At 43.7% G+C, this 18,832-nt stretch overlaps 1 protein-coding gene across 5 annotated transcripts in view; it reads left to right on the top strand.

The window, feature by feature from the left end:
- Window positions 1-3,661: 3,661 nt before the first annotated feature.
- DHDDS (dehydrodolichyl diphosphate synthase subunit) overlaps window positions 3,662-18,832 on the top strand; it is a 38,417-nt gene continuing 23,246 nt past the window's right edge. For 2 of the 5 annotated variants that reach the window (XM_061392380.1, XM_061392367.1), the window contains exons 1-6: window positions 3,662-3,767; window positions 4,297-4,412; window positions 6,358-6,474; window positions 11,248-11,390; window positions 14,743-14,859; window positions 15,804-15,905. In XM_061392380.1, the coding sequence (XP_061248364.1) occupies window positions 4,350-4,412; window positions 6,358-6,474; window positions 11,248-11,390; window positions 14,743-14,859; window positions 15,804-15,905 (542 nt within the window). In that variant the 5' untranslated portion in view covers window positions 3,662-3,767; window positions 4,297-4,349. Of the gene's footprint in view, window positions 3,821-4,296; window positions 4,413-6,357; window positions 6,475-11,247; window positions 11,391-14,742; window positions 14,860-15,803; window positions 15,906-18,832 lie in introns of all 5 variants that reach the window. The other 3 variants (XM_061392401.1, XM_061392391.1, XM_061392372.1) reach the window with 2 other exon arrangements.

The raw sequence follows: 18,832 nt of genomic DNA, 5'->3' as shown, positions 1-18,832 counted from the left end.
AGGAATGCTTTTTGTTGCTGTATCATCAGAGAGAACAACTATTTGGAGTGTATAGCCTATTGAACTACCTCATTTTTGCCAATTACAGCTGGCTCTTCTGCCATGGTGTCCTCCTGAAATCCCTCCATCTTCAGCGTTTCATGAGAGACTAGGTTTTAACTGGGTTGCCCCATGACTTGGTCTCCTTCCTACTGAAAGATTGGAAATTGGTCTGAACAGGAAAACGTGGTGCAGAGTGGTTAGGAGAGGCTGGGCCAGGTAAGAAGTGTGAGAGGGGAAGCCAAGATTAGGCAAAGGTCGTCTGTATGTGTGGCAAAGGATTCCTGTTCCAGATCTATAATCCTAGGGCACAGGACTCGCTTTATATACCAGATCCATCCTCCACCTGACTGGGCTAGGCCGACCCTGCACAACAGGGTGTGTGTGTTTTTATAAGAAATGGAAGTTGTTAAGGAGAGGTTTTTAAGAACAATGCCTCTGTACCCATCTTGAGCTGCCCAGGGATGGATATGTGAAGCAAGGACAAGATCTTTAACGATTCTGGGCTTTTCCTTCTTAGCTTCTGGAGAGACCATCAGCAATGGCTTCTTTGTGGTTCCCAGAGCCAGGGTCCTACTCTGCTGCAGCAGTGATTAGTATCATGGCAGCTAAAGGAGAAAGGGCGGTGGGGGTGGCGGGTTCGTTTACAAGCTGTGAGATCACTGCAGACCTACCTCACTGTGTTGTCACGGGGCAAATGCAATAGAACGCATTGGGTGATGTGTGTCTGATCCTTGTCTCCCCCAGCTGCTGCCCCCCTCTAGTTATTATATTTGTCTGGGCTTTGTAGGACTTCACAAGTAGCTGATTTGGTGATTGCTAGGTGGCCTAGTTTGTGTAAATATAATGTGTTGGTCTTCTCCATGTTCTTTTGGGGTTTTATTGTTTACAAACTTCTTTTTATATTGAGAAAAATAGCCAAAGCATCTTTGACAAAATGTTCTGCACCAGGCAAAGAAATCTGAAACGTAAGCTTGGGGGCCCCTCTTGAAGTTGGGGGGGTCTTGAACTACACTTTCTTTTGTGTTCCCCTTCCTCTATTTCCTATTTCAAAGAAGATCTGTCCTGAAAACTAGATTCCTATTCCCTCTTCTTTCCACCTTTGTGCCCCCCCGAAATAGACCATATACCTATACATTTAATTTGTGATCTGTGATTAAGTGATTTGTGCAAAAATCCTGAAAAGGCTAAGATTGCTCCATCCCTTGTTCCCAATTTCTAGTCCTGTCCATTCCTTGATGTGATTCATGCTAAACGGACTGATGTATTTGGTTGGATTAAGACGAACTCCAAGGGTAGAGAGGAGCAATGAAGGGGGCCTTCCATGTAGAAGGTAGGGCTGGGAGACCACGAAAGGAAAGATGAATGTATATCCAAGTCACTCAGGAACTTTCATGCAGGTGCAAGAAACTTATGTCAAAGTAGCCACAAGATTGTTTAATAGCAGACGGACGAATGTAACTCCATGTTTACTGCTAGAAACCAAAGCTTTGTATGAAATCTTGAATTTAATGGGGAGGGAGGGAGGGAGGGTAGAAAAGCATGTACCCATCTGTTCTTTTCCTCATCCCTTCTCATTCCTGAACTGCAGGAGACATAGCCCCTTGGGCTTTGGCGACCCCATCTGGGCAGTGTTTATTTGATGGCTGATTTTGCTGTGCCAGGTACTTCCTTTCCCATTTGCTATCATTTTGTAACACACACGCTGACCCTTTTCCCTTTCCTTTGTTTTCCTTGGGAATATACAATGAATAAAAACTTATTGGTACTGAAACTGTCATCTTGGTTGATACTTAAGGCGCCTTCCTCCGACTGTTATTTCCACCTTCTTGGATTGGGACTCAGAAGTCATGAGAAGAACCATTAAGTTTTTGGTTCAGCCATTTTCTTAGGAGTGAATCTTGAAAGTTCAGTCTTTTTAGCACCTCATTACAGTGGATTTTTGTTTCTAGTTAGGGCCTCTTGTCCTTTCCTTGGAAGCTGCCACATTCAAAGGGGATTAAGGGCTTGGCATGCATAAGAATGGGGTTGCCTGTGCCACTGGCTGGGATGAAAGGATGGGGCCATGGCTTGGGGCATGAGACCCTAATAATACTTTGTCCCTTGCTCCTCAAAGCCCTTTACAAATCTTAATTAATTAACCCCCTGTAGCAACCCAGGGAGGGAAATACTGGAAACTGGGGAAAGTGAGGCCAGAGGAGATAACACTGACTAGTTACAAACACATGTTAACAAGTTCGCTAGCCTTCTATTTCTTAACATCTAGCTTCCCCCATAAAAAGAATTTGATTGGAAGCATACCAACTATCACACAAAGTGCAAAAAACCATTAACAAAAACAAGGGTAAGAAGTTTCCCTGGTGGCTCACTGGTAAACAATTATGCAATGCAGGAGATGATGGTTTGATCCCTGGGTCAAGAAGATCCCCTAGAGAAGGAAATGGCAACTCACTCCAGTATTGCCTGGGAAATCTATTGGACAGAGGATCCTGGCGAGCTACAGTCCATGGGGCTGCAGAGTCAGACATAACGGAGCAACTAAACACTCCAGGGACTTCTACCAAAAGTCAAAGCCGGTCATGGAAGATGTTAAAAGCAGCAAACTACTGGATTTCAGTAAATGGTTTTCCTGCAAAATTGAAGTAATCAGATAGGCAACCTAGATGCCAAGCAGGAAGGATGAAAAATTCATGGATGGGTTACTCATCTCTAGAGGGCTCTGATCATTTCACTCAAAAATAACCCTTTTATCATAAAGAGTGGAAGACAAAATAATGAATTGGGAGTTATGACTGCAGTATCTCTTGTTTCTTTGATGACACTGGAACAGGAAGGTTCTTTGAAAATGGTAGTTTTTGTTTTCCACCCTTTAATTTTGAGAAAACCAAACTCCCAATTCCTTTTGTGAGTTAGTAACTTGAATTCCTGAAGCCCTTTTCGTTAAAGGTTTGGTACAGAAAAAATACCCCCGATTTTTCTGTCAGGGTTAGTTGATGGCCTTATAGTTTAGAAGCCATTCTTAAGCAGAGTTCTTTCTGACCTTAATCCTTTTTTTGAGTTCCTTGGGTAGGTCCTGCAAATGCAAACCCTAAAATGTGTGTGCCTTAAGTCAGCACAAAATGGGTTGAGGTTAAGTGTCTTGTAAGACTAACGAGAGCCAGGAACTTCGCAAACGATTAAATCCACTAAGACAAAACGGTGTAAACACAGGCTTTTTAAGACTTGTATCAGCTCTAAAGCCAATTCTGCAGCCTTACAGTTAGCAGAACACTGCCTTACCCCTTCATCTCAGCAGTCCTACTCTGCTGCTAGCGGCTGAGAAGTCCCGGCATTTCTGAGATGAGGCTCCCCTGACTCCTAATTCCTGTCCTGTAACCTGATGGTCTACAGACTTAGCGGCTCTCCCAGGTGGTCTGGACCCCTCCTTCCCCAGCGAGGTCCCTGACACTTGGCCCGAAGCCGAGTCGCCCGCCTCACCGCTTCCCGAAAGCCCGGCTCTCGCATTCGCCTCACCCCACCCAGCCCCCAGGCGTTCGAACAGCCCGGAATGCTGCTGGCCTCGTCGCTCCTCCTCCTCCGACCGGGCAAGCGCAGGCTAAGGCTCCGCCCCTTAGGTGACGGGAGAGGCGTGTCCCAGCGCCCAACGATGACGTGTTCTTCCAGCGCCACGTCGTGAGGAAGTGTCGGTCCACTGGAGCAGTTGGAAGGCGCTGGTAGTGCTTGTCAAGGTGCTGGATTCAGGGTGGGGTGGACTGAAGGAGAGAGATTGACTGGGCAAGAGGTAGCTGTGGGACAGGCAAAAGGAACAGTGGAAGTGACAGAGAGTAAATAATTGGGAAATCTCTAGGATAGGAGGTAACGGGTGCAGTAGCTGAAAGGGTTGTCGACCTGGTGCACCGAAAGTCAGAAGCTGCCTGGGGGAGGATGGAAAAGGAAGAAGGGGGAAGGATCAGGATGTAGGCGCTACGACGTGACAGGAAACAGACGTTTTCAATAGATGTTCAGAAAAAGGCGGTGCAGACACTGAGGGAGAAGGGAATATAGCAGCAAGCTCCACCAAGCCCGTGGAGCCAAGAAAAGGCCTCTGCCCTCAAAGTCCTGTTGTCTTAAGTCTGGGTGGGGAAAGACTAGAGGCTTAGGCCAGTGCCTTTGGGTTCTTATGCTGGCTGCTCTCTACCATTTTTGGTGAATCCCTGCAAGTCAAACGTAGTTGTTTGCCGGCGTGGTGACTTATGGTTCTCTTTCTTGTTTATACAGAGTTACCTGGTTGGTGTCTGATCGTCCTGTGCTGCTTCTCCGGGGCAAGAACTATGTCATGGGTCAAAGAAGGAGAGCTGTCATTTTGGGAGCGGTTCTGTGCCAATATCATAAAGGTGAGCAGTGTTCCACAGCACCAGCTGGCCTTTTGGTTTGTTGGGTAAATTTATATCAAAACCTGTTATTAAAATTGAGTAACCCCTGACGTTTATGGATTTGTAAGAGAATTTAGCAGTGTTAAAGAATCTTAGAGTTGCAAGTCTACGTTTCTGGCAAATTATTGTCCTAACTCCTGCGTTTTCAGGAAACCTAGGACCTCCTGGTGTCACTGGGCAGCACGGCTGTTAGGTTTTCCTGAAATTTGTTTCCGTAGAACTTTGATCGGTTATTCCTAGTACTGTCCTCTGGGTTTAGATAAAATAACTAATCTTTCTTTGATGTGAGGTAGAGCATAATGGTTAAGAGTTTGGGATCTGGAGGCAGACAACTGTGAATGAACGTCCTATTGTGTCATGTACTAACCATGTGACTTTATATGGTGGTTTTGAGGATTAGATGAAACTACATAGAAAGCCCTCAGCACAGTGTCTAGCAGTTTTTAATTACTATTGTTGGGGGTGCCTTTCAGCCATTTGAAGACTATAGTCACTGTTTCCTACACTCTCCTTGGTTCCCCTGTCTCTTCCCTCATCTTTTCTCTAGGAATCACAGCAAAGTTATATCCTCTGCATATGAAAGGTTTGAGATTGGAGCCAGTCAGCTTGGTTTCAGCCCCAGGCTGCCAAGCAGTGGGTAGCAGTGAATTTATGAGTAAGCCTTGAATACCACCTCCCCACACACAAAAAAATGCCAAGTGATCTCAGGCAGTGCAGGAAATGGAATGCATCTCCTTAGGGAATCACTGCAGTCTTGTGTTGGGAAGAACAAACTTCATGACTTTATTGGAATATTTTTTTGGGGAGGGGCCTATATGTAGGGCAGAGAAGGCGATGGCATCCAGTACTCTTGCCTGGAAAATCCCATGGACGGAGGAGCCTGGTGGGCTGCAGTCCATGGGGTCACTAAGAGTTGGACACGACTGAGTGACTTCACTTTCACTTTTCACTTTTATGCATTGGAGAAGGAAATGGCAACCCACTCCAGTGTTCTTGCCTGGAGAATCCCAGGGACGGGGGAGGCTGGTGGGCTACCATCTATGGGGTCACACAGTCAGACATGACTGAAGCAACTTAGCAGCAGCAGCAGCTCTATGTAGGGGTGAAAATAGAAAATGTCAGAGAGTTGCAGGGGAAGCGGTCTATGAAGAAACCCTCCAATGAGGGAAAATAGTCCAAGGAGTGAATTTTTGCTATGGTGTACAATGTAAGGCTGCTCTAAGCCAGATAAGAAGTTTTGTTTGCCTCCCAAATGCCTTTCTTGTTTGTTTTGAAGTGGCTCCTGACATTGAAATTTTTATAAAAATCTTGAGTGTCTTTTCTTGTGAAATAAGAAGATCCAACAATTTTAGGCCTCTATTCCTGTGTGACAGGACTCAGATGGAAGTGGATGCCTGTTTTATGAGGAGGATGCCCTCTACATTTGACCACATCCATCATTATCTTTCTTGTGTCTTCCAGTTGAAAGCTAATGAAACCAAGCTGGTGGTTCAGGGCATATGGTTAAGGCATGCACTCTGAAAGCACACAGACCTCAGTGTGAATCCCCACTTTGTCTCTTCTTAGCTGTGTAACTTGTGCAGGTCACTTGACCTCTCTGAGCCTCAGTTTTCTCATGTGTAAAGTGCAGATAATACTGTTTACTTCATATGTTTGTATGATGGAAAAAAAGCTAAGGTGAAGTATAAAAAATCTAGTATAGCCCTTGATATGTAGTAAGGGCTCAATAAACACATAAATAAAAATAAAAGTGCTTAATGCTTATATATTGAGCAAAAAAATACAGAATACCCAATTCCCTTCCTCAGGACTTTTATCATATAACTCAAGCCTATCATCTTGGCATATTGTCTCCTTTTATCTCTGAGTATTATGTGATGTGTCCGTTTGTCTTCTTACTTGACAGGCAGGCCCCATGCCCAAACACATTGCGTTTATAATGGATGGGAACCGTCGTTATGCCAAGAAGTGCCAAGTGGAGCGGCAGGAGGGCCACTCACAGGGCTTCAACAAACTGGCAGAGGTGGGTATGGGTGGCAGAATCAAGGGTGAATGGTCTGGGGAGAATTGGATTATAGTTAAAATCCAAGCCCTGAGTTTGCTGTGGTTTGGGAGTGCTTTTATAGCTGTTTGTTTTCTTCCTTGCTTGTTTGCTAGCTGTAAGTCTCATACCAACATTCACAAAAAATTAAATCGTCTAGTTAATCATTACAAAGTATTAGATATAAGAGCAAAATTGTCTCCTCTTACCACTTTAATCAACAGTTTATATTTTTCTGTGCCTCATCCCAGTCCTTATAGTATGTTTGACATGACTTAACATCTGTAAAATTATATCTATGCTTTTGAAAAAGTTTATTTTTCAGTTCAGTTCAGTCGTTCAGTTGTGTCCAACTCTTTGTGACCCTATGGACTGCAGCATGCCAGGCCTCCCTGTCCATCACGGACTCCCAGAGCTTACTGAACCCAAGTCCATTGAGTTGGTGATGCCATCCAACCATTTCATCTTCTGTCGTCCCCTTCTCCTCTCGCCTTCAATCTTGCCCAGCATCAGGGTCTTTTCAGATGAGTCAGTTCTTTGCATCAGGTGGCCAAAGTATTGGGGTTGCAGGAATACTGTGTTGGTTTCTGCCGTATATCAACATGAATTAGCTATAGGTATACATATGTCCCCTCCTCTTGAACCTCCCTCCCACCTCCCACCCTTTCCCACCCCTCTACGTTGTTATAGGGGGTTTGGGTTCCCTGAGTCAGTCATACAGCAAATTTTCATTGGTTATCTGTTTTACATATGGTAGTGTATATGTTTTATGCTACTCTTTCCATTCATCCCACCCTTTCCTTCTCCAACCCCCCACCCATGTCTGTTCTCTATGTCTGCTTCTCCATCGCTGCCCTGCAAATAGGTTCATCAATACATTTTTCTAGGTTCCATATATATGTTTTAATATATATTTATATTTGTTTTTCTGACTTTCTTCACTCTGTATAATATGCTCTAGGTTCATCTACCTAATTAGAATTGACGCAAATGTGTTCCTTTTTATGGCTGAGTAATATTCCATTGTGTGTATATACCACAGCTTCTTTATCCATTTGTTTGTCTGTGGACATCTTGGTTGCTTCCATGTCCTAGCTACTGTAAATAGTGCTACAGTAAACACTGGTGTACATGTGTCTTTTTCAGTTATGGTTTCCTCAGGGTATATGCCTAATAATGATATTACTGGGTTGTGTGATATCTCCATACTGTCTTCCTGGACATACTGGAGTGGGTAGTTGTTCCCTTCTCCAGCTGATCTTCTCAACCAGGGATCAAACCCAGATCTCCTGCATTGCAGACAGATTCTTTACCAGCTGAGCCACCAAGGAAGCCCAAGAATACTAGAGTGGGTAGACTATCCCTTCTCCAGGGGATCTTCCCCACCCAGGAATAGAACCAGGGTCTCTTGCATTGCAGGTGGATTCTTTACCAGCTGAGCTACCAGGGAAGCCCATGATAGTTTTATTCCTAGTTTTTTAAGGAGTCTCCATACTGTCTTCCATAGTAGCTATATCAATTTACATTCCAACCAACAGTACAAGAGGGTTCCGTTTTCTCCACACCCTTTCCAGCGCTTGTTGTTTGTAGATTTTTTTGATGATAGCCATTCTTACTGGGGAGAAGGCAATGGCAACCCACTCCAGTACTCTTGCCTGGAAAATCCCATGGACGGAGGAGCCTGGTAGGCTGCAGTCCATGGGATCACTAAGAGTTGGGCATGACTGAGCGACTTCACTTTCACTTTTCACTTTCACGCATTGGAGAAGGAAATGGCAACCCACTCCAGTGTTCTTGCCTGGAGAATCCCAGGGACAGAGGAGCCTAGTGGGCTGCTGTCTGTGGGGTCACACGGAGTCGGACACGACTGAAGTGACTTAGCAGCATTCTTACTGGTGCGAGGTGATATCTCATTGTAGTTTTGACTTGCATTTTTCTAATAATGATGTTGAGCATATTTTGATGTGTTTATTAGCCATCTGGATGTCTTTGGAGAAATGTCTGGGTAGGTCTTTTACCCACTTTTTGATTGGGTTGATTGTTTTTCTGCTATTGAGTTGTATGAGCTGCTTGTATATTTTGGAAATTAATCCTTTGTCAGTTTCATTTGCTATTATTTCCTCCTGAGGGTTGTCGTTTCACCTTGTTTATAGTTTCCTTTGCTGTGCAAAAGCTTTTAAGTTTAATTAGGTCCCACTTGTTTATTTCTGTTTGCATTTCCATTATTCTAAGAGGTGGGTTATAGAGGATCTTGCTATGATTTATATCATACAGTGTTCTGCTTATGTTTTTCTCTAGGAGTTTTATAGTTTCTGGTCTTACATTTAGGTCTTTAGTCCATTTTGAGTTTATCCTTTTACATGTAGTTGTCCAGTTCTCCCAACACCAATTATTGAAGAGACTGGTCTTTTCCCCATTGTATATTTTTGCCTTCTTTGTCAAAGACACGGTGCCCATAGGTGTGTGGGCTTATCTCTGGACTTTCTATCTTGTTCCATTGGTCTGTATTTTATCTATAGCTTTGATAACCTTGTTTTTTCTTGACATTTGGGCAAGTATTTTTCTAGGTTCATGTATAGCCTTTCTACCTGTATGTTTTGATGACTGTGGAACATTTTATCCTGAGGATCTGACATGGTTTGTTCAGCTGCTCCACTGTTATTGGACATTATAAATGGTACTGGGCTTCCCTGGTGGTTTTGACAGTAAAGAATCCCCTTGCGATTCAGGAGACTTGGGTTCGATACCTGGATCAGGAAGATCCACCGGAGAAGGGAATGGCTACCCACTCCAGTATTCTTGCCTGGAGAATCCCATGGACAGAGGAGCCTGGCGGGCTACAGTCCATTGGATCACAAACAGTTGGATACAACTGAGCAACTAACACTTTCACTTTTCACTTTGATAAATGGCACTAGTTTATAATAAATTCTTAGACGTGACATTTCCAGAGCAAAAGTAGGGGGTAACTACCCATCCTGAGATTGAGGTGTTTTTCAGGACACGGGCCTTTAAGTGCTTAAACTAGGAAAAGGACCAGACAAACAAGGACATGACTCCAACAGAGGTCATCAGCATTTTATGGTTTTAATGCCTATTGCAAATTGGGAAACATTAAATTTAACGATAACAATGGACTGTGTTGATCTTTGTGAAACTCTAGCCCATGGATCTCAGCTTCCTGGCACAAGAACACAGCCAGCACAGTGATACTTTTTGCCTTGAATGAGTGGTTGTGGAGTTCTCTCCAACATTGTGGAGTCTTCAGGTCTGTTGACCTGAAGTTTCTCTTTTATGACTAGAGGCAGTTTTGCCCTAGTGCTTAGGAGCTTAAGCTCTGTGGTCACTTAGAATTCATCGGCACCCCTGCTCTGCCACTTCCTGGCTCTGTGACCTGCTTTAAGTTACATAGCTTCCCTTTGCCTCAGTTCCTCCATCTACAATATGGGGAAATAACATAAGGATTAAATAATATGGTTCAATGAAAAGCATGTGGCACATGCTGGCGTAAAGGAAGTGCTCAAAAATTGAAGTTGTTATTAGCGTCTTTACTGACTGAGGTCAATGGTGGGCTCCAACCCGGATGTACCCACTAAGTTCGCTGCCTGGTAAGGTCTTCAGGGCCCAAGCCTATTGGCAGTTAATGTGTTTGTGTATCTGATAGCGAATTGGAAAGGTGGTTCTTCAGCTTTATTTCTTCAGTTCTGTTTGAATGTCTTCTCTCCCTTGCCTTTAACCTCTAGGCTCCCTGTTTCAGCACTGCTGTTCTCAGCTCCAGTTTGTTCTCCACCTTTAGTGGCACTGGGTTAGAGAAGTACCAGAAGACTGAGTTTAAATTTGAGTTTTACTTCTCTTTTCATTGAGATGTAATTTCATACAGGGAAATGCACAAATTTGGGGTTTTGACAATTGCACTTGTCTGTCTATTCCACACCCCTATCAAGATATAGAACATTTCCATCTTTCTAGAAGGTTCCTTTGTGCCCCCCCACCCCAGTGAAAGCCTATGCTACCTCCTCTTCCTCTCTACAGGCACCCACTGTTCTGATTTCTGTCACTCAGTGTGATGAATGTTTGCTGTTCTAGAACCTCACATAATGGATTCATACAGTAGAGCTGTGGACTTTTGATACATTTCTTCACTTTCCCAGGCTCAGTTTTACTATCTGTAAAGTAGGCATGAAAACAATAATGCCTTTCTCAAAGGGTTGCTTGAAGAATCAAATGAAAAAATGTATGTGGAAACACTTTGGAGACTTAAATGCTACACACTTGTGCAGTTGTTGCGTGTTTTCTTGTAACTCATCAGCCTCTCAGTCTTCTAGAATAATGATGCTATGGGCACCTGTGTTCTTATGTACCTTTAGCCACCTGGTGAGGGATGGATTGTGATGCCATTTCAAAGATAAGGAGATTTAGGCCCTGAGAGGTTAAATGATATGCCTGCAGTCACATAGCTAGTGCATGATGGAGTCAGGGGCTAGGACCTAGAACTTTACTCTCTCAGTGAAGAGTTCTTTCCAGTAAACCACAGTAGCATCAGCGTAATAATACTCATTAAGTTCGCATTTTTCAGCCTCTCAATTGGTGGCTTTCTGCTTGTTTGGTTCACTATTCTGGTATTATCCTAGTTCTACCCAGAGTGGGAAGGAAGAAAGTCTGTCTCCCACTTCCAGCACTGAGATGGGGCTGAGGCATGCCCCGTTTCCCTTCCTGCTCTTCCTGGATCCTAGCTCCTTGCCTTCTCCCCCTCAGACTCTGCGTTGGTGTTTGAACTTGGGCATCCTGGAGGTGACGGTCTATGCGTTCAGCATCGAGAACTTCAAACGCTCCAAGAGTGAAGTAGACGGGCTAATGGATCTGGCCCGGGAGAAGTTTAGTCGCCTGATGGAAGAACAGTAAGATGCTGTCAGAGGGGAGCGTGCGTCCTTCCACCACCTCCAGCCTTATCCTAACCCTCAGCTCTCTTTTCTGGGGCTAGTTAAGGAACTCTAAATCTTTCTGCTGTTAATAAGACCTCTTCAGTGGCAAGTATGACAAGCTAGTTTTTCTCTTTTTTCAAAGGAATCATTTATTTGAGGGTATGGAGGTATTTCATAGAATTCAAGGACAAGTACGACCAGCCTCAGGTAGAACTGAAGTCAGGGATTGGAATCCGTTAGATAATGGATTCTAAATGCCTCCTTGGACATTTACTTCTTTGGCTCCACAGACCAGCTTTGTCTGCTTCAAGAGCACAGCCCAGAATGAACTAAAACCCTAGTTGGTTCTAGTTCTAAGCAGCCCACCTTAGATCGGATTTCTATCCTGGGACCAGTAAGCTGTGACCAGGGGAGTAGAGTGAGAGAAACTTTGAAAAAGTCATTTTCTGTGGTGCAGTCATCCCTAGAAAGCAACTATACTTCCCTGTATATTCCCTTGGAAGGAACTGGATGATGCACAAAAGGCCTTTATGGGGATGAGTCAGTACTAGTCTTATCTGTCATTATGTTTAAGCCTTAATTCAGGGAGCAAAGCCAGAATGGGATGAAGAGGAAGTTTGGTGGAAATTATTTGCTCCAAAATGTGGAACTCTCTCCAGCCCAGACTGCCCCAAAGTCTTCATTACGACCATTTTCTGCCCAGCTCCTCCTCACTCCAGGAAGAGGAGAGAACAGAATACTTAGAGCTCTAGCAGAGCTGGGCCTAGGACAGTTCTGTCATTTCTGTCCCTGTGTGGGTCTGGGTGAGGGGAGAGTAGCCAGGCTTCTCTGTCCATGTTAAGATGGTGAAACTCTGGGCCACAGAGATTACTGCCTCCTTTGTGGCTCAGAAGTCACACCCAAGGGACTGGGGACGGAGGTAATGGGGATACGTTTCAGGTGTTCAGATTCTTCTGTATTTCACACTAATTTTGCCTTTTTAAAGTGCTTATACTGTGTGTCAGGCCCTGAGCCTAATGTGCATTCTCGTTTAATATTCACATTATCCTGTGAGAAAGGTATTATTATCCCAGTTGTAGAGAGGAAGAAAGTAAAAACCAGAGAAGTTTAGGTGTGTATCTTGGGTTGTGCAGCTATCAGACAGACAGAGCCAAAACAGACAGAATCTTTTTGACTCTGGAGCTAAGCTGTTGTCTATTATACTGCACGCCAAGAGACAGGAGGTAATCTTAGAGTTCTTAAAAGGTGCTCCTGAGATTGTTCTAATCAGTCAGTAGTAGAGGACATGGTCTTAGGTTATGAAGTCCTGGGCAGAGCAATAAGAAGCCTCAGCAGTGGTTTTCCTGTAGTGTGCCACAGAACCCCAGTGTTGTGAGGGCGGGCGTGCAAGGGCCCAGAGGGGACAGGGTATGCAGTGCCGCTTTGTCTTTATCTTTTACATATTGGGCATCTGTTTCAGATTTGATTCAAAGAAAGAGTTGTTTGGCTAAAAGAAGTTTGGAAAACCACTGGTCTAGTTTGGTTTCATCAGTTGGGAAACTAACCCTGGTGGAAAGAAGAGAAAGGCTTGCCCATGGTCACACAGCAAACCAGTGGCAGAGCCAGGCTGGGAACCCAGGTCTCCTGGCTCCTTGCCAGCACTTTCACAGCTCCTTCCCTGTAGCCCTCCTTCGGGTCATGTGCACTTTCCCAGTAAGGCAGAGATGGTTAGCACCCCCAGTTTACAAGGTAAGAGGCTCAGCGAGGCTAAGCAGTTATGCTAGGTCAGATAGTAAGCAGTAGCACTAGGGCTTGAATCTAGGTATTCTTTCTCTTTTTTGGCCGCATCCCAGGGCATGCTGGATCTTAGTTCCCTGACCAGGGATTGAACCTGTGCCCCCTGCAGTGGAAGTGCAGAGTCCTAAAAACTGGACTGCTAAGGAATTCCCAAATCTAGGTGTTCTTATTCAAATATTGCCTTGATTTTGAGTATACATTTGTCTACTAGTACTCAAGTGGGTTCTCAAAACTAGGTGATTAGATCTTGCTTCACTCTTGGAAGAAATGTGGTTGAGGGTTGCAGTGTGGAAAGGCTGTGGGTGCAGCCTTCAACTCTGGATCAGGGTTCTCCAGAACCTGCCAGATACCCTCACCCCACAGTATACTTCTTGTTACGGAGCTCCTGTTTTCCAAACATTAGTCATTCTGTTTCTCTTTAGCATTCCCAAGTTCAAGAAGCTGACTAGGAAACAGTGAGCTCATGCTCACTCTGCCATTTGGGAGTTACTATATAGAGGCAGTGTAATGTCGTGATTAAAAAGACAGGCCCTAGAACCAGACTGCCTTAATTCAGTATCTGACTTTCTACTCACCAGCTGCCTGATCTTGAATGAATTAACCTCCCTGGGCCTCAGTTTCTTCATCTGTAAAAGGGGAATAATAATGGTGTCTGCCTCAAACGTAGATGTAAAAATGGAATGCATGTAAAACACTTAGACCAATGTCTGAAAAAGTGAAAATGAAAGTTGCTCAGTGGTGTCTGACTCTTTGTGACCCCATGGACTGTATAGTCCTGAATTCTCCAGGCCAGAACACTGGAGTGGGTAGCCTTTCCCTTCTCCAAGGGATCTTCCCAACCCACGGATCGAACCAAGGTTTCCACATTGCAGATGGATTCCTTCCCAGCTGAGCCACAAGGGAAGCTCAAGAATCCTGGAGTGGGTAGCCTATCCCTTCTCTAGTGGATCTTCCCAGCCCAGGAATCAAACCGGGGTCTCCTGCATTGCAGGCGGATTCTTTACCAACTGAGCTATCAGGGAAGCGCAGACCAATGTCTGGCAATTAACAAACATATAATTAATGTTAGATGTTGCTATACTTATATTTCACGAGAAGTTAACAAAAGTAACTAGTAATACAACTCCTGCCCTTGAGTTTGTTTGCCTGTCAGAATGGGACAGATAGCAGAGAATCCATGTGATGCAGCTTGCCGACAGGGACACGTGAGGCAGTGTAATATGTGTTAAAGAAGTTTGGGTTCTCAAATCAGACAGACCTAGGTTTCAGTCCTGACACGGCTCTTGATGGTTGTTTTGACTTTGGGTAATCCCTATCTGAGCCTCAGCCTATTCTGTCTGAGCCTCAGTTTCCTGCTGGAGAACAGGGAATGTACTAAACTCCTTTCACAGACATTGAAGGCATGCAATGAAATAATACATGTAGAATGGTGCCTGACACACAGGAAAGCACTCACGCTGGTAACTGAGTATTATCTAAGCACTTTGCTCTCTCCAGCTCAGCAGGTGCTCTGTCCCAACTCCCAAACCTGCCTCCTTTCCCCCCTGATTAGGGAGAAACTGCAGAAGCATGGGGTATGTATCCGGGTCCTGGGTGATCTGCATTTGTTGCCCTTGGATCTCCAGGAGCTGGTCGCACAGGCTGTGCAGACCACCAAGAACTACAACAAGTAAGTTTTCAGATTTTCCCTTAGGGGCCTGTATCAATCTTTGACTCCCTCTAACTTTGGGGAGACCTCCTGGGCCTTTCTTGGCCTGCATTTGGTACAAGAGGCAACAAGGACTTGGTTTCGGATGCTTAGAAGCTTCCTCCTTCAGCTATAGGGCAGATGGAGATGTTTTTGCAGTACCTGTTACATGTGTGTATGTTCACACGTGCACTTTCTTATCTTCATCCCTCATGGGCCTTGCCCCCTCCTATATATATGCACATATATATACACACACATACATATTTAAGCGTATAAATATATACATATATTTGTGCATGTATATATATGTGTGTGTACCTGTTTACATACATTTAATGTATATATATACATATTTAAATATATATGTTTGTGTTTGTGTGTATTTTTTAATTGACAGAGGATGGGGTAGGAATGTATCAAGCATTATCCCTGTCTCTGAAGACAGATCCCTCAAGAAATTCTCTTTCTGTCCCACTGCTTTGACCAGTAGATGGGATGCCCTGGGGAGGGCATGCCGATGCATTGGGAACAGAGTTTAATCATCCAAACCTCATTATGTGTGGCTTTGCAATGTAATGTATATTTGGCAGTGGATTTGTTTCACATCAGATTTCCTTCCTATTCTTCTCTACTTGTTCTAATAATCACAATGAATTCACATCCTCTGAAAGCCAGGTGCTAGCAGAAGGCAAGAAGATTAAGTGAATAATAAGGATCAGTTAGTATTATTCTTACTACAAAACTAATGTTTTTTTCCCCAAGGAAAATAGGAAAGCTCAAAAAACTAATAATCTCGCCTTTCAGAGGTAACCATGATTAACCTTTGATGTGTGTTCTACCACAGAGGGGGTGCTCTGTAATCAGGGACTCTGCTTCTTACTCCCTGTCCCTCTCGGTAAATTATTCTGTTCTTCCCTTCTCAGGTGTTTCCTGAACATCTGTTTTGCTTATACATCCCGTCATGAAATCAGCAATGCTGTAAGAGAGATGGCCTGGGGAGTGGAACAAGGCCTGCTGGATCCCAGGTACCCACAGTCGTTCAGCATGGTGACTGATAGGGAAAGCAGGCATGCACCGAACCATACAGTCCCTCCTAAGTCATGTGCGTGGGTCAGAAGTCAGAGCAGGAATGTATGTGGAAAGATTCAGGTGAGGGTGATTCCCCTCACTTAGAGTTTCAGAATGACTTCTTATAGCCTGCTTTAGAATTTCTCTGTGTTCACCACATACCAAGAACTTCCAGAAAAATGGCATAGCAGGATAGCAACACTGTGGCATGCAATAAACATGATGCCCTCCTGGTGCTCTGGCAGAGTTTTTCTAGGAATGATTTTTCAGGAATGCAGCTTTTGGAGGGTATTGTCCTTCAGACCTGTCATGTTACAGTTCATACAAGATTCAGGTATTTTTCAAAAAGAAAGTTGTTCATCATTAACAGTGTGGTGGGATATTTAGAGCTGGGAGAGACTTTGGAAGCCATCTGTCTGCTCAGTCTCTATTATGAGTATAACCTTTGGTAATAATATTAGTAAACTAACAACAGCAATAGTAAAATAAAGTAGCAAAAAAAAAAAAAAACCCAGGTAATACATTATGCTTTGTATTTTATTAAATTAATATTCTTAAGTGTAAGAGATTTGAGTCTTTTCTCCATTTTATAGATGAGAAAACTGAGCTCACACTGAAATGACTTTCCCAAGGTCATTCTGCTAACAAGTGCCAGAGCTGGGACTTCTATCAAAAACTGTCTTGATTCCAGAGGTTTTGTCCTGACATATGGGGTCTTGGGACCCAGGAATTTTTCTGACTCGCCTCTTGGATATAATTTTATTTTCCTGGGAAACTAAATTAAAATGAAGTTTCTCAATGAGAATGAAAGTATATAAGAAGAAAAAGAGATAGTTTTTAAGGCTATTTTATGAATCCCTCTTCTCCCCAATAGCTGAATGATCTTTCTGTGCTACATAATTTTATTCATTCAATCAATCATTCATTCGTTAAACAGATATTTTTTAAGTGCCTACAAAAGGCCAGGCAAATTGCTATATATAGAGGATATAGTGGTAAGAATAAAAAACATGTATTTCCTGTTTTCATGGAGCTCTGGCAAGGGAAGCAAACATTATCAAGGTCATACAAGTCAGCATAAAACTATATTGATGCTAAGCGTGATAAAGGCATTGGTGCGTGGTTCAATAAGAATTTATACTTAAGAGGAATGGACCTAGTATGGAAGGCTCTCCAAAGGAAATGAGTGATAAGTGACCTCCCAGGGGGGTGGGTGGATAAGTAATAGCTGGGGAAAGAGGCAGTCCTGTGAGGAGCTTGTGAGTTGCACAAATACTGTTGGGAAAAATTCAAGCAGAGAGTACTTGGAAGGGAGCTTAAATTATGGTGGTGATGGTGGAATAGCCCAGAGTGAATCAAGAGTAATGCAGCAGATCAAACTGAGAAGACTTGGTGGGCTGACGCTGGGAAACTTGGTGGGTGACTCCAGGTGGGTGTTACGGGTGACTTTGCCTTATGCAACAGAGGACAGTGGTGCCCTTCACTGTGCTGAGAACCCTGAGAGGATGCAGTTTGAGGAAGAAGGTCAGGAGTTTGGTCTAGGATATCCTGTAGTTGTTGAGCATAGATGTCAGGTCTACAGTAGAGAGGAGGGGTGGGGACTGGGGTAACAGTATGGTAACTGATACAAAGAGAGGGCCTAAGGAATCTGAGGAGATTCTAGAGTGAGAAGAAGAGAAGGCCTAGGATGGAGTTTTGAGAAAACTGGCTGGGTAGAGGAAAAGAAGCCTTAAGGGGAAAAGAGAATGAAAAACCAGAAAGGTTGAAACAAAAGCACTGCCAGTATTATAGAAAGCAAGTAAAGAAGGTGTTCATCAGCGCAGGTGGGGTGGGAGCAACAGTATCAAACAGTGTACAGAGGTCAGTTAATATGTGGATTGAAAATTAGCTATTAGTGGGAAAAAATGAAGATACAGGCTAAGTTGGCAGTGTGGGGCTGGGCAGGAAGATGAGGGATAAGTAGATGAGGGATATATAAGTGGATGCAAGTTACTGGTAATTTTCTGATTCTTGGATGATTCTACAGTTGTTCATTATATTCTTAGTGCTTTACAGTTAACATTTTATGCATTTACAAATATTTGTGCTAAAAAGAAAAGAAGCTATTTAGCAAGCAGATTTAACATCCTTCATGCCTGGGACTAGAGCTCTGATCTCTCCTCCTAGTGCAGGATGATTTATGTTCCTCCCACATTGCATAGCCACTGACTTCTTGCCTTTTGCCTAGCAAATTTTCTCGTATCCATTTTCTCTACCCTGCATGGTTTAGTAACTTGCCTGTGTGGGTTAGTCATGCAGACATGGCGTGGGCTGGGCAGGTTACTCGGGTAAGGAGGCTGTCTCTCAAACCACCAGTTCAGGAAGCTTGATGTTCAGCTCAGATTGGGCTGATCAGGGCCTGAGGCAGTGCTCTTTACGTTCTTCAGTTTTAGGCAAATCCATATTTATAACAGGGAGTCAGTGAGTTCACTACAGCCAGGCTCTACTCTTCTCATAACTGGAATTTTTCTGTTCTCTCATTACCACTATCCAGCTCCTCATTTTCCTGTCTTCCAGGGTATATATATTTTTTCTAGCAGCCATATTAATAGATTGTTTTTTGAGTATCAAATTACAGAAGAAGGAATTAGGTTGAGCATAAATGATAGTTAATAAACTCTTCTGGAACAGGTCTTAACACTCTGCCGGCCTCTATCTTCCCCTTAAAACAATAGTGTTAATAATAATTGCTAGTGTTTACTAAGCATTTTCTTTGCAGCCAGCACTTGATAAGTAGTCCATGTATATACTTCATTTAATCCTTAGATAGACGCTTTGAGGTAAATACTGTTTTTATAAATTGAACCTCACTATGAGGTTAAATCGGAGAAGGCAATGGCACCTC

Source organism: Bos javanicus, chromosome 2, assembly GCF_032452875.1.
Source record: "Bos javanicus breed banteng chromosome 2, ARS-OSU_banteng_1.0, whole genome shotgun sequence".
NCBI classification, from domain to species: Eukaryota; Metazoa; Chordata; class Mammalia; order Artiodactyla; family Bovidae; genus Bos; species Bos javanicus.
The sequence above is the reverse complement of the archived record's forward strand: the minus strand, read 5'-3'. Positions and strand labels throughout refer to the sequence as shown.